The sequence below is a fragment of the Tachyglossus aculeatus genome, chromosome 6, assembly GCF_015852505.1.
Source record: "Tachyglossus aculeatus isolate mTacAcu1 chromosome 6, mTacAcu1.pri, whole genome shotgun sequence".
Taxonomy (NCBI): Eukaryota; Metazoa; Chordata; class Mammalia; order Monotremata; family Tachyglossidae; genus Tachyglossus; species Tachyglossus aculeatus.
The window spans coordinates 19,424,316-19,439,241 of NC_052071.1; the positions used below are offsets into that span (position 1 = coordinate 19,424,316).

The 14,926-nt window shown below is 43.5% G+C and overlaps 1 protein-coding gene across 2 annotated transcripts in view; it reads left to right on the forward strand.

The window, feature by feature from the left end:
• TENM1 (teneurin transmembrane protein 1) overlaps window positions 1-14,926 on the forward strand; it is an 849,492-nt gene that overhangs the window by 772,435 nt on the left and 62,131 nt on the right. For both annotated transcript variants that reach the window (XM_038747613.1, XM_038747612.1), the window contains exon 23: window positions 7,933-8,087. In XM_038747613.1, coding sequence (XP_038603541.1) covers window positions 7,933-8,087 — 155 coding nt within the window. The remainder of the gene's footprint in view (window positions 1-7,932; window positions 8,088-14,926) is intronic.

Genomic DNA, 14,926 nt, shown 5'->3' on the forward strand with positions numbered 1-14,926 from the left:
TCCATCTGTACATAGATAATATATATTGAGTGCTTACTACGTGCAGAGTGCTGTACTAAGCACGTGAGTACAATATAGTAGGGGTGGTAGACATGGTTCCTGCCCACAGGGAGTTTACAGTCTAGAGAGGGAGACAGACATTAAAATAAGTTACAGATAGGGTAAGGATATTTACGTAAGTGCTGTGGGGCTGAGGGTAGGGTGAATACCAAAGTATTTCGCACATAGGCAATAATAATTGTGGTATTTATTTAAGTGCTTATTATGAGCCAGGAACTGTATTAAGTGCTGGGGTGAATACAAGCTAATTGGGTTGGGCACAATCCCTGTCCCACTTGGGGCTCACGGTCTTAATCCTCAGTTTACTGATGAGGTAACTGAGGCACAGAGAAGTTAAGTGACTCACCCAAGGTCACAGAGCAGACAAGTGGCAGAGCTGGGATTAGAACCCAGGTCCTTCTGACTAGGCCCATGCTCTGATCACTAGGCCTCACAGCAGGGAAGGCTTCTTCACTGCTTTTACCAAACAATGAAATTCTCCAGTGCCCTGCTATGGGGCAAGGAAGATTCAGATGCTGGTGGTATCAAATATTTCTTTCTGCATCAGATATTTAAAAGACATCTATAAGACTGTGTTGAAAATACAGTTGGGACTTTTTCCTCTTTTTTTTAATGGCATTTGTTAAGTGCTTACTATGTGCAAAGCACTGTTCTAAGCACTGGGGGGGATACAAGGTGATCAGGTTGTCCCACGAGGGGCTCACAGTCTTCATCCCCATTTGACAGATGAGGGAACTGAGGCTCCGAGAAGTTAAGTGACTTGCCCAAGGTCACACAGCAGACATATGGCGGAGCCGGGATTCGAACCCATGACCCTTGACTCCAAAGCCCGGGCTCTTTCCACTGAGCCACACTGCGATGATGGCTGGGTCATCACAACACTATATTAAGAAATATTTGGACCGTGTTAACAGCCACTGGAAAACGTTTAGTGCATATTTACTATTCTATTTATTTTGTTAATGATGTGCATATAGCTTAAACTCTATTTGTCCTGACTATTTTGACACCTGTCCACATGTTTTGTTTTATTGTCTGTCTCCCCCTTCTAGACTGTGAGCCCGTTGTTGGGTAGGGACCGTCTCTATATATTGTCGACTTGTACTTCCCAAGTGCTCAGTACAGTGCTCTGCACACAGTAAGCGCTCAATAAATACGATTGAATGAATGAATGTTTACTATTATGTTGTAAAGATATTTAAATTTGTCATGAATTCTCTACCTAAGCCTCAACTCTGCATATCCGATACCAGTAGGGCAAGGTTCCAATCGGGATACTTGGGGAAGCTATTAGTGCAACCATAAATTCTATCGAAGACTTGAGAGAGACTCTCGTGCATTTAGCTGTGAAGTTACGGTCCGCGTTTCCGAGGGGTACATTAGCCTAATATGATATGTTAGGGATGGGTAAACATAGCACTGTCATTGAAAATCTCAAAATGATTTGAAAACAGTTGAAGTTCAGCAAAGCACAGTGTGCCCAGAGTCATTTTCTCTTGGTTTTATAGTTCAAATGTCTGCTCGGAGAAATTCAATCCATAACCTTCCATTCCAGACACCAAAGTCCTTGAAACGTTGTTTGCTTCAAATTCTTTGCTGCCTAACAACTCTTTGGATTTTTTGATGTGATTTTTTTGAAAAATTCTAAGCCCCTTTCTTTCGATTGCCCTGTCACCTAGAGCAAATATTTGGAATCAGTCAAAGAAGTGAAAGAAGCTAATCCATCGACCCCTGGCCCATGTCGTCCCCCTGGCCTGGAATGCCCTCCCTCCACACATCTGCCAAGCTAGCTCTCTTCCTCCCTTCCTATGCACTTCCTTTGTACCAAGCACGGTGCTAAACACTGAGCCACAGAGAAGCTATTTAGATCTAACACAGTCCCTGGCCCATGTAAGTCTCAGAATCAATCAATTAATCATTGGTATTTGGGTGTTTATTGTGTACAGATCAATCAGTCCATCAGTCAGTGGTATTTATTTATTTTAAAGGTATTTGTTAAGCGCTTACTTTGTGCCAGACACTGTTCTAAGTAAGCACTGGGGTAGATACAAGGTAAGTACTGTGGGGTTGGAATGATTATTCAAGTGTTTACCCTTGAATAAGTGCTTACCCTACTGAGAGTTCACCTCCTCCAAGAGGCCTTCCCAGACTAAGCCCTCTTTTTCCTCTCCTCTTCCCCATTCCCCCTGCCCTACCTCCTTTCCCTCCCCACAGCACCTGTATATATGTTTGTACAGACTTATTACTCTAATTACTTTACTTTTACATATTTACTGTTCTATTTATTTTATTAATGATGTGTTTATAGTTATAATTCTATTCTGATGGTATTGACACCTGTCTACTTGTTTTGTTTTGTTGTTTGTCTCCCCTTTCTAGACTGTGAGCCCGTTGTTGGGTAGGGAGCTTCTCTATATGTTGCCAACTTGTACTTCTGAAGCACTAAGTACAGTGCTCTGCACACAGTAAGCACTCAATAAATACGATTGAATGAAAGAAAGCAGCACAACCTAGTGGAAAGAGCATGGGCCTGAGCTCCAGCAGACCTGAGTTCTAATCCTGCGTCTGCCATATGACCTTGGTCAAGTCATTTAACTTCTCTGTACCTCAGCTGCCTCATCTGTAAAATGGGGATTCAGAACCTGGTCTCTCTCTCCCCCTTTAACTATGAGCTTCAGGTGGGGAGGGGTTTATGTCTCACCTGATTATTCATTCGTTCAGTCATATTTATTGAGTGCTTACTGTGTGCAGAGCACTGTACTAAGCACTTGGGAAGTACAAGTCAGCAACATATAGAGACCCAACAACGGGCTCACAGTCTAGAAGCAGGAGAGAGACAACAAAACAAAACATGTAGACAGGAGTCAAAATCGTCACAACAAATAGAATTAAAGCTATATGCACATCATTACTAGAATAGTAAATTTGTACAAGTAAAATAAATAGCGTAATGAATCTGTACAGATATATACAAGTGCTGTGGGGAGGGGAAGGAGGTAGGGCGGGGGGGATGGGGAGGAGGAGGGGAAAAAGGGGGCTCAGTGTGGGAAGGCCTCCTGGAGGAGGTGAGCTCTCAGTAGGGCTTTGAAGGGAGGAAGAGAGCTAGCTTGGCGGATGTGCGGAGGGAGGGCATTCCAGGCCAGGGGGGAGGACATGGGACGGGGGTCGACGGCGGGACAGGCGAGAACGAGGTACAGTGAGGAGGTTAGTGGCAGAGGAGTGGAGGGTGCAGGCTGGGCTGGAGAAGGAGAGAGAAGGGAGGTGAGGTAGGAGGGGGCGAGGTGATGGACAGCCTTGAAGCCAAGAGTGAGGAGTTTTTGCTTGATTCGTAGGTTGACAGGCAGCCACTGGAGATTATCTTCTATGTACTCCAGAGTTTACTACAGTGCTTGGCACACAGCAAGAGGTTTGCAAATAACCAACTTAAAAAAAAAAAAAAATTATTACAGTTTGAAATTTTGACTAGTGAAGTAAAAAGTGACTTCTATCTGTTGTTTTTGTTTAGCAAAAAAGAAGAAACTAGACTTTTTTGGATTTTTCATTAGTTTTCCTTAACAAGGAAGATAGATTAAGGTATAAATGCACCAGACAAACAAAACTAATGAACAGATGCCTGTAGTTTTTGACCCTATCTTTTTACCTTCACGAACATGGGAAAGCAGCAAAGTGTTTGTTGTTTTTTTTAAAAAAAATTGAAAGTCTGTGCTGTACAGAATGGTGTAAAACAAGTGCTTGGTCCTTTGATTTTTCTCATCACAATGGCTGCCGACAGTCGATCGTACTTATTGAGAGCTTACTGTGTGCAGAGCACTGGCCTAAGCACTTGGAAGAGTACAATATAACAGTACAACAGACATATTCCCTGCCCAGAGTGAGTTTACACTGTAGACAATATCACCATCAGGGAAACTCCGTGGGGATGGTGGAGTCGATCACTGCCCCGTAGGTTTCCCCCTGGGTGAGTAAAGACTTTGTCATGGACCCATGGCTTCTTTAACTCGTTTCTAGCCTCAGTTCTCCGACGTGACCTGAGTGTGTCTAAGCAGACCGAGAAGAGGTGGGACTCTAAGGAGTGGGACACTCTTTAGATGTGTCTTGGGCAAGTCATTGAACTTCTCTGGACCTCAGTTGCCTCATCTATAAAATGGGGAGTCAGCTAGCAGCGTGGCTTAGTGGAAGGAGCCCGAGCTTGGGAGTCAGAGGTCGTGGGTTCTAACCCCAGATCCACCGCTTGTCAGCTGTGTGACCTTGGGCAAGTCACTTAGCTTCTCTGTGCCTCAGTTACCTCATCTGTAAAATGGGGATTGAGACTGTGAGCCCCACGTGGGACCACCTGATAGCCTTGTATCTACTCCAGCGCATAGAAGAGTGCTCGACACATAGTAAGATCTTAACAAATACCACCATTCTTCTTATTGTTATTATTACCTGGTCTCTTTCCACTTTAAACCGTGAGCCCCATGCGATGGGGATTTTGTTCTACCTGATTATCGGGAATCTACTCATTTGAAAACCCACTCCCCACAGAAAGGGCTGGTGGACCAATACATTTTTGAGCCATTGAATGATAAACTAAAGAATTGAATGATAAAATTTAAGTAACCATGTTTTTCAACTGCATTGCTATTTCTGGCCTTATTAACAGAACTAAACCAATAACTATCTGTTCAAATGTGGAAATGTGTTGATAGTAGTTATAGGATCTTTAAAGTCACAGTCCCAGAACTTAACGTTATTTTAAAGAAAATAACTCATTTTGAAAGAAAATCATATAAATCTTTCACAGGTAGCATAATAGACCATGTGCTGTGCGGTTTTAAGTTGGAAAGCATTTTGCCTGAAGTTGGGGAGGGGGGCAAAGAAATGGATTCATTGATTTTTTTCCAAACTCACTAATAAGTCAAAACTCCAGGGACAAGAGTAGAGTTATTTAATCTTAGGGTAGACAGGGATATCGAGGTCAGTGACGACTTCCCGCTGCCTACCGGCAGGCCCGCAAAAAACATCATCCCGAAAAGATGAGAACCTGCTCTGTTTTCATAAATATCCAGGGAAGGAGATTTCACAAACCCACCCAGGGAATGTGGCAACCCAGTCCGATGTTTAATCCTCTCTGTCAAAAAAAATGTTTTCCACCCTGTGGTCTCCGTTACACATCTACTTATCACTAATCATTGTTGGTCACATATTTTGCACCTAAAACTGTAGTAGATATTTGGGATTATCCAAAACCTTATTTTGAAGATATTCCTTGTCCAAGGGGAATTTACAGTCTGGAGAAGTGTGGGGGAGGAAGACAAAATAGAAAAAAAAAAAAAAAACCTTCCCCTCTCTCCAGGCATTAATAGCTAAGTTAAAGTCGATGGAATAGATCAATCCGTGGTAATTATTGAGCACTTACTATTTGCAGAGCACTGTTCTAAACCTTTGGGAGAGTCCAGTCCAGTGGAATTAGAGGACACGTTCCTGCCCATAATGAGTTTGCAGTCTAGAGGGAAAATCCTGATCCTCCCATGCCTATGGACAGGGAATTTGTCTATCAGTTATATGATCTTCATTCATTCCTTCATTCATTTGTATTTATTGAGCACTTACTGTGTGTAGAGTACTGTACTAAGTGCTTGGGAAGTACAAATTGGCAACATATAGAAATGGTCCCTACCCAACAATGGGCTCACAGTCTAGAAGGGACAGGCTCATAGTCCACTCTCCCAAGGGTTTGGTACAGTGCTCTACCCCCAGTAAGTGCTCCATAAATCCAATGGCCTGATGGATGGATGAATGGATGGATTGAATGTTCTGCTCCTGCGAGTCAGTGACCGGTAGCGCTCCGCAGGACGGGAGAGACCCAGCACCAGGTGGCTCACAGGTTCAAACCTCTTGGGTCCTAGGAATCAGAAGGACCTGAGTTCTAATCCCGGCTCCACCACATGTCTGCTGTGAGACCTTGGGTAAGTCACTTCACATCTCCAGGCCACAGTTGCCCCATCTGTAAAATGGGGATTTAGAGTGTGAGCCCCAGTTGGGACAGGGACTGTGTCCAACCTGATTAACTCGTATCTACCACAGTGCTTAACAACATTCACTTATTCATTGTCGTATTTATTGAGCACTTACTGTGTGCAGGGCATTTAACTAAGCACTTGGAAAGTACAATTTGGCAACAAATAGACAAATAGATAAACAGATGAGAAAACGGTATGGAAGATGAGAAGTGACTTCCTCAACATCACACAGTCTCAGAGTGCTTGACATATAGTAAAGCGCTTAACACGTGCCATAATTATTAATGATTATTATTCTCATTATTTTCCTGCTTCACCCACATGTTCCTCTGAGGAGCTGTGGCTTGGGTGATTTCCCTTTTATTCTGATTAGAGAAGCAGCGTGGCCCAGTGGAAAGAGCCTAGGCTTGGGAGTCAGAGGTCATAGGTTCTAATCCCGGCACTGCCACTTGTCAGCTGTGTGACATTGGGCAAGTCACTTCACTTCTCTGTGCCTCAGTTACCTCATCTGTAAAATGAGGATTAAGACTGTGAGCCCCACGTGGGACAACCTAATGACCTTGTATCTCCCCCAGCACTTAGAACAGTGCTTGGCACATAGTAAGCACTTAACAAATACCATCATTGTTATCTCAGTGATCTCTGGACAACCATAACCACCTTCACATAATTCAAGCCCATTAGTTAATTTCCTCTTAGTCTTTTCTTCAGGCTGAATGATCCCTGCCCTTTAGACTCTCCTTTTTCCATTTTTTCATAGACCCCTCAAGTTGCCTGAAGAAATCATTCCAAAGCATTTTGTTTTAACCTATTCTTTGTATTTTCCAAAGAGCTTTCACATCTCTTAGTGGTAGTAAGAGAAGCAGCGTGGCTCAGTGGAAAGAGCACAGGCTTTGGAGTCATGGTTCAAATCCCGGCTCCATCACTTGTCAGCTGTGTGACTTTGGGCCATGGGTTCGAATCCCGGCTCCGCCACTTATAAGCTGTGTGACTTTGGGCAAGTCACTTAACTTCTCTGGGCCTCAGTTACCTCATTTGTAAAATGGGGATGAAGACTGTGAGCACCATGTGGAACAACCTGATCACCTTGTAACCTCCCCAGCGCTTAGAACAGTGCTTTGCACATAGTAAGCGCTTAATAAAATGCCATTATTATTATTAGTACTAGTAGTAGTGATATTCGTATAACGGTATTTCAGTACTTACTGTATGCTAAGCACTGGGGTAGGTACAAAGTCATCAAGTTGGACACAGTCCCTGTACCACAGGGGGCTTCCAGAATAAGTAGAAGGGAGGACAGGTATTGAAAACCCAATTTACAGATGAGGAAACTGAGGCACAGAGAAGCTGAGTGACTTGCCCAAGGTAGCTCCATAGGTTTCTGGCAGCAGCATTACCAGCAAAGCCCCATGCTCTTGGCCAAGGACTTCACTCTCTCCCCCGTTCACTGGACCTTCATATGCTACGTACCATTATAGAAGCTGAACAAACCAAGTTAAGCAGCTTTTTAGGAGTTGAAAGTTGGTAGATGTGTTGCCCATCCAGGAACCCCTGGATGCAGAACTGAAGTTGAAAGCGGGAAGGCCTACTAATGTCATAAAGGTGTAACTTCCCTCCTTTTTAAATTAACAATGGCATGCATCAAAAAGGCTTTTTGAGAACGGTTTCATTTTTAATCTTTTTCCCCCAACACAGAAATGTGCCCGTGACGACACACGAGCCCCTCTCACGTCACGGTATGGTTTAAAGCAAAATGGAAATGATTCTTGCCAATGCCCGGCTGTTCCTCTGAGTCCTTTTGCAACCCCGATGTCGCTGCAAATGAATCCCAGTGGACTACTTATGCTCACTTACCGTTCCCCGACAGGTATCACGGTTGACCGGCATGGTTTCATTTACTTTGTGGACGGTACTATGATTCGGAAAATTGATGAGAACGCCGTGATCACAACCGTCATCGGCTCGAACGGGCTGACATCCACCCAGCCGTTGAGCTGTGACTCCGGAATGGACATCAGTCAGGTAGGCCCCGACGGTTTTCAAGTTTCATCCCCATTTGGGGTATGGAAATGTATAACCATTTTCGTGCCCAAAAATGAGGTGTGAAGAATGTTTCTTTTCAGAAAACATTTTTTCTCTCGTTCTGTTGTTGCCCAAGTTATGAGATGCTTTCCTCTCCCCCGTAACTCTGACTTGGTATGTACAGGTTCTTATTCATTTTTTAATAAGTATGTGTTAATTAATGATGGTATTTGCTAAGCACTTACTATGTGCCAAGCACTGTTCTAAGCCCTGGGGTAGATATGAGGCAATCAGGTTGTCCCACGTGGGGCTCACAGTCTTAATCCCCATTTTCCAGATGAGGTAACTGAGGCACAGTTAAGTTAAGTAACTTGCCCAGTGTCACACAGTAGACAAGTGGCAGAGGTGGGATTAGAACTCGCATCCTCTGACTCCCAAGCCCGTGCTCTTTCTAATAAGCCATTCTGTGGTCAAGCACTGTTCTAAGCACTAGGTAGAAACAAGTCAATCAGTCAATCAAGTCAGGCCACATGCAGCCCCTGTCCCCCATGGGGCTCACTGCCTAATAGGAGGCAGAACCGGTATTGAATTCCCATTTTGCAGTTGAGGAAACAGAGGCGTGGAGAAGTGAAGTGACTTGGCCAAGGTCATACAGCAGGCAAATGGCATAGGCAGGATTAGAATCCAGGTCCTCCAGCTCCCAGGCCTGTGCTTTACCCATTAGGCCCCGCTGCTGCCTGACACCATCAAGAATAGCCCAGACCACACGGAAATCGATGTAGCAGGACCAAACTCTGCACTAGACTGCTTGTGCGTGAATAGTTGAATACAGACAGACGTAGAGCGATATTACTCGATCGGTGTCCTTTCTGCCCGAAGGTCAGGGGTGTGGGGGGAACCCCAGTACCGTGGGCACGGTGTTTGATCCGGGGAGGGGCGTCTGCCGCCGTCAGGGGCTCACTGCTCTTTCATATCATTTGAGCAGTTAGCGGAATGTGCCGTGTGAAGGTGTGACATCAACTAGATGGTTTGGTGTTCTCAGTGGTCAATTTATGATACCCAGCCCACTCCCTGCACACAGTGAGCTTACAATCTGCAGGGGAGGCGGATACTAGAGAGAGCAAAATGATGGAGAATGTTGATGTGCAGAGTGGAGTTTTACTTTTATGCGCCCTCGGGTTTTGAGGACAGAAGGGATTGGTCAGGGTTGACCCTTAAGAAAGGTGATTCTTGCAACTGCCTAAAAGAGTGAGAGTCCGAAGGCATAGAAACTAGCCAAGTAACCTGCTTATCGGGTTCTTCAGATGCTTCACCCAGCTGCTTTCTGTGACCTCTTCCATCCAGTGCCTCATTCATTCATTCTCATTCAATCATATTTTTTGAGCATTTACCCTGTGCATTCATTTATTCATTCATTCACATTTATTGAGCACTTACTGTGTGCAGAACACTATACTAAGCACATGGAAAGTACAATTCTAAAAGAGAGACAATCCCTGCGGAGCACGGTACTATAGTATAGTGAAGCAGCATGAAGCAGCTTGAGAATAATAATACTAACGATGGTATTTGTTAAGCGCTTACTATGTGCCAAGCACTGTTCTAAGCACTGGGGTAGATACAAGGTAATCAGGTTGTTCCCCGTGGGGCTCACAGTCTTAATCCCCATTTTACAGATGAGGTTAACTGAGCCCAGAGAAGTTAAATCCCACAGCTGACAAGTAGCAGAGCCGGAATTAGAGCCCACGACTTCTGACTCCCAAGCTCGTGGTCTTTCCAGTAAGCCACGCTGCTTCGAGAATTAACTAGATTATATTAATTAGATTAATCCCAGCTCCGCCACTTGTCTGCTGTGTGGCCTTGGGCAAGCCGTTTAACTTGTCTGTGCCTCACTTACCTCATCTGTAGCATGGGGATGAAGACCGTGAGCCCCACGTGGGACAACCTGATTACCTTGTACCTCCCACAGCACTTTGAACAGTGCGGGGCACATAGTAAGTGCTTAAAAAGTACCATAATTATTATTCAAGGGGGAGATGGACATTAATATAAATAAATTAGAGGTATGTACATAAGTGCTGTGGGGCTGGGAGGGGGGATGAATAAAGGGAGCAAGTCAGGGCCATTCACTCCCAGACCTTGGGGCCAAATAGCAGCACCTGGAAAATGGTCACCAGGTTAATACAATCAAGGGAATGTATGCACTCTCTTACTCCAGAGATATTTTCAATGGGGTTAAAATACCTACCCTATCTCCCTCTTAGATTGTGATCCCAGTCTGACTACTTGCTATATACCCAGGGCGAAGCATACAGAAAGCGCTCCTAAAAGTCGTAATGAAAAGAAAATGACTGACTTGTTTCTCTCTGGGATGGCTGGATCAGGCCTAGCTGGAGACTGAGCGATGAATTAAGCTCCTTCCCAGCTTTAGGATTCTGTCCCTGTGTTGGATGAGTCTATACCTGGAACTTTCGCTTGTGGGATTCTCTCATATTGTGCCTGGACCACCCTGAAATCCCTTCTTCTAATAGCTGTACTTCTGAGAAATCATTTATATCACTGCACCAAAAATGTGGCTGGAATATCCTACAAAGTCACGGGGTATTTTGTGAGATGGAAAGGTGCCCCTAGCCTTTGTTTTTCATTTTATTATAATCAGCTTCTGCTAGAGTACATGGTGATTGGCTCTTACAGCACATTTTGTCTGGCACTGGTAAAAATTTGCTTTACTCTAATTATATATTTCAAAGCCTTATGTTCATTTACAATGTGCAGTTTCTCATGCAACTGAGGAAAAGTAGCTCTGTAAATGTTCTCACACTAAGTAGTATTTTAAAATGATTCCTGAATTTTGCTGAATTTAACTAGATGATATAGACCATTTTGGTCAGAAATGTGTTATTAATCTCATATGGTGTACTCAGTGACACTTCTGAAATTGCTTAATAAAATCCAATTATCTCCAAAAAATGAAATGAGCTTTGACCATAAAATCGGCCATTTGTTCAAAATCAATAATTTTTGATTTACTGAGATACGGAACTGAGCTGCAAACACAGCTATAAACACCTGCTTTAATTTGCATAGGTGTGCTGATTTATAAAGAGATTTGGCTTTTTTATTTCAAAAGCAGTTTTAACCCTAGAGTTACTCATGAATCATTACGAACTGCCTATTTCTTTTTGTCTAACACTGCCAGAAATCAGTTGAGAGGAGAGAGGTTAATGAATCAGGTCCTCCCTTTCCTAAATGACCTCCAATTTGAAGAAGTCAGGGAAGTTTGGAAGTTGTCAAGGGGGCTGCTGGAACTCACTGAGTTACTATTTGAGCAAGCCAAGAAGAATCCTTGTCGATTTAGCATTGGGAGAATCTAGTATTGTGCGAAGCCGTGGTAAATTCATTTTCCTTGATTTATGGGCTGCTTGATCAGAACCTGACTGTCTCTTCAAACCAAGGGCTGATCAAAATTCTCCCCCAAATAATGCCAGGAAGTGAAGTTATATGGGAGACGTATAAACGTGACTTCTTATTTTTTCTTAATTATATCATCCCTGCTGCTCTCTAAAAGTAGGTGAAGCTAACTCTTTGATCCAGTTTGATCACTTTCATTGCAAATCATTCTCCTAATGGACTTCCTGTCTTTTTCTTCTGTTTTTCATGAGACAAAACACCCTGCCAGCATAGGTTATTCCCATTCAAGAAAATAGTACTCTCTGGTAACTGCAGTTAAATAGTAGGAGGAAGTTCTTCCTTGCTAAATTCATGTTCCATTTCTCCATCATTATTATTATTAGGAGTGTAGTGTTATGTTGTCTTGTTGGGCTACATTGTGTTAAAATTTAATACTTGGTGTGTGCTTGTGTGTGTTTACATTAGCTTGCAATATCAGTTAGCCTGGCTGTGAAAAATAAAAGTTCCATATTCATTAATTTACACTAAACTCAAATTCTGCAGTCACAGACTGAGATGCCATAGAGAGAGATGCAGGGTATAACTCGACAGTAGGAACTGTAAGAAAAAAAATGAAAAACCCCTTTTTTCTTCAAAAAATGTTGGTGATTTTGTACATTACTCAATTGAAAAAGGCTAATCAGTTTTAATATGATGTTGAAAATTGCATCATAATGCTACATAAACACATCTTATAAGTAGTCATATATTTGTGTATTTTGCAGAATCAATTACTGCTTCTCTTTAAAATTGTGAGATGTAGAAAATACTATATTCTCCATATTGTATTTATTAAGAGGAATAGACTCATAGTTCCAGATAGATAATTACACTGTGGTATAAATAGAGTAGGCTTCTTAAATGCTGCTTCATTATTTGCCCCTGTAAATCTGAAAACTATGAATGACCCACTTGAGGAGTAGGCAATCCAAAAGATGATTACTTTTGATATCATCTTGTTATTCTTAGTAACAGTAATAATATTTATTTTTCCATGTCATGATTATGATGATTACCGTTAATGGTAATTGATGGTTTTCATTTTTCTAAAGCAACCTCCTTCACCATGGCTCTAGAGACTGGGGGGAAACAGCATTAATATTGCCATTTTATAGAAAAGGAAACTGAGGTCCAGAAAAAATAAGTGATTTGCCCAAGGTCACACGGCAGACCAGTCACAACATCGACAAGATCTGCCCTTTCCTCTCCATCCAAACCGTTACCTTGCTGGTTCAATCTCTCATCCTGTCCCGACTGGATTACTGCATCAGTCTCCTCTCTGATCTCCCATCCTCCTGTCTCTCCCCGCTCAGTCTATACTTCATGCTGCTGCTCGGATCATCTTTGTGCAGAAACGCTCTGGGCATGTTACTCCTCTCCTCAAAAATCTCCAGTGGCTGCCAGTCAACCTACGCATCAAGCAAAAACTCCTCACTCTCAGCTTCAAGACTGTCCATCACCTCGCCCCCTCCTACCTTACCTCCCTTCTCTCCTTCTACAGCCCAGCCCACACCCTCCTCTCCTGTGCCACTAACCTCCTCACTGTACCTCATTCTCACCTGTCCCGCTGTCGAGCCCCGGCCCACATCCTCCCCCTGTTCCGGAATGCCCTCCCTCCCCACATCCGCTAAGCTAGCTCTCTTCCTCCCTTCAAAGCCCTACTGAGAGCTCACTTCCTCCAGAAGGTCTTCCCAGACTGAGCCCCCTTTTTCCTCTCCTCCTCCCCATCCCCCCCCGGCCCTACCTCCTTCCCCTCCGCACAGCACTTTCATATATTAGTACAGATTTATTACTCTATTTTACTTGTACCTATTTACTATTCTATTTATTTTGTTAATGATGTGCATATAGCTTTAATTCTATTTGTTCTGACGATTTTGACACCTGTCTACATGTTTTGTTTTGTTGTCTGTCTCCCCCTTCTAGACTGTGAGCCCGTTGTTGGGTAGGGACCACCTCTATATGTTGCCAACTTGTACTTCCCAAGCACTTAGTACAGTGCTTTGCACGCAGTAAGTGCTCAATAAATATGAATGAATGAATGAAAGTAGAATTCAGGCCTCCTGCCTCTCCTACCCATGCCCTTTCCTCTAAACCACGCTGCCTTTGTTAAGCTAGAAAAGGCAGTTGGCATTACAGAAAATAGTTCTAATGTTTTCATAATATGTGGGAGGAAAAAATGAATAAGATTATGTTTTCAGGATATCTCCTAGTCTGTGATTGATGCTGTTTTGGGTCTTCTTTTCTCAATTTGCACTCACTCCCTTGGGCATTTCATTATCTCCCACAGCTTCAGTGAATCAGTTGACTCTCATGACCTTTCTCCTCTGAAATTCCATGTTTACCCCTGGCTGTAGAACATTGTAACATGAATATCCCTCCAGAACCTCACGTTTAATATGTCCAAAACGGAATTCATCTCCCCTCTCAGATCCTCCCCTATTCCTAACTTTCCCAAGGTGGCTGTCTACAGTCCTGTCCTCCCCTCTCTCAAGCCCCGAACGTTTGCATCATCCTTCAGTACTTCATCTCTTTCCACCCCCATGTTACAACTCAGCGAATCCCTTCTTTTCTCCATCCCCACTGTTTCCAGGATCTGTCTCTTCCCCTCCACCCACCATCCATGGAGCTAATCCAGTCTATCATCACGTAATAATAATAATAATATTTATTAAGCACTTACTATGTGCAAAGCACTGTTCTAAGCGCTGCAGAGGTTACAAGGTAATCAGGGTGTCTCCCAGGGGGCTCACAGTCTTAATCCCCATTTTACAGATGAGGTAACTGAAGCACAGAGAAGTTAAGTGACTTGCCCAAAGTCACACAGCTGACAATTGGCAGAGCTGGGATTTGAACCCATGACCTCTGACTCCACAGCCTGTGCTCTTTCCATTGAGCCACGCTGCTTCTCACATCCCAGCATGACTGACACATCAGCCTCTTCACTGATCATACCATCTCCAAGTCTCTCCCCTCTCCCCTCTGTCATAATTGCCTCATTCACTCTGTCTGAGGAGCATCTGATCTGACCAACTGCTGGTGTCGGACTTTTCATTATTATTAATAATAATAATTGTGGTATTTGTTAAACACTTACTTTGTGTCAGGCAATGTACTAAGCACTGAGGTAAACAGAAGCATATCGAGTTGGACACAGCCCTTGTCACACATGGAGCTCACAGTCTTAATCCCCATTTTAAAGGTGAGGTAACTGAGGCACAGAGAAGTTAAGTGACTCGCCCAAGATCACACAGCAGACAAGTGGGGAAACCCGGATTAGAATCTCGGTCCTTTGTCCTCTTTTATTCATTCATTCAATCATATGTATTGAGCGCTTACTGTGTGCAGAGCACTGTACTAAACGCTTGGCCTCTTCTCTGGCTAGTTGG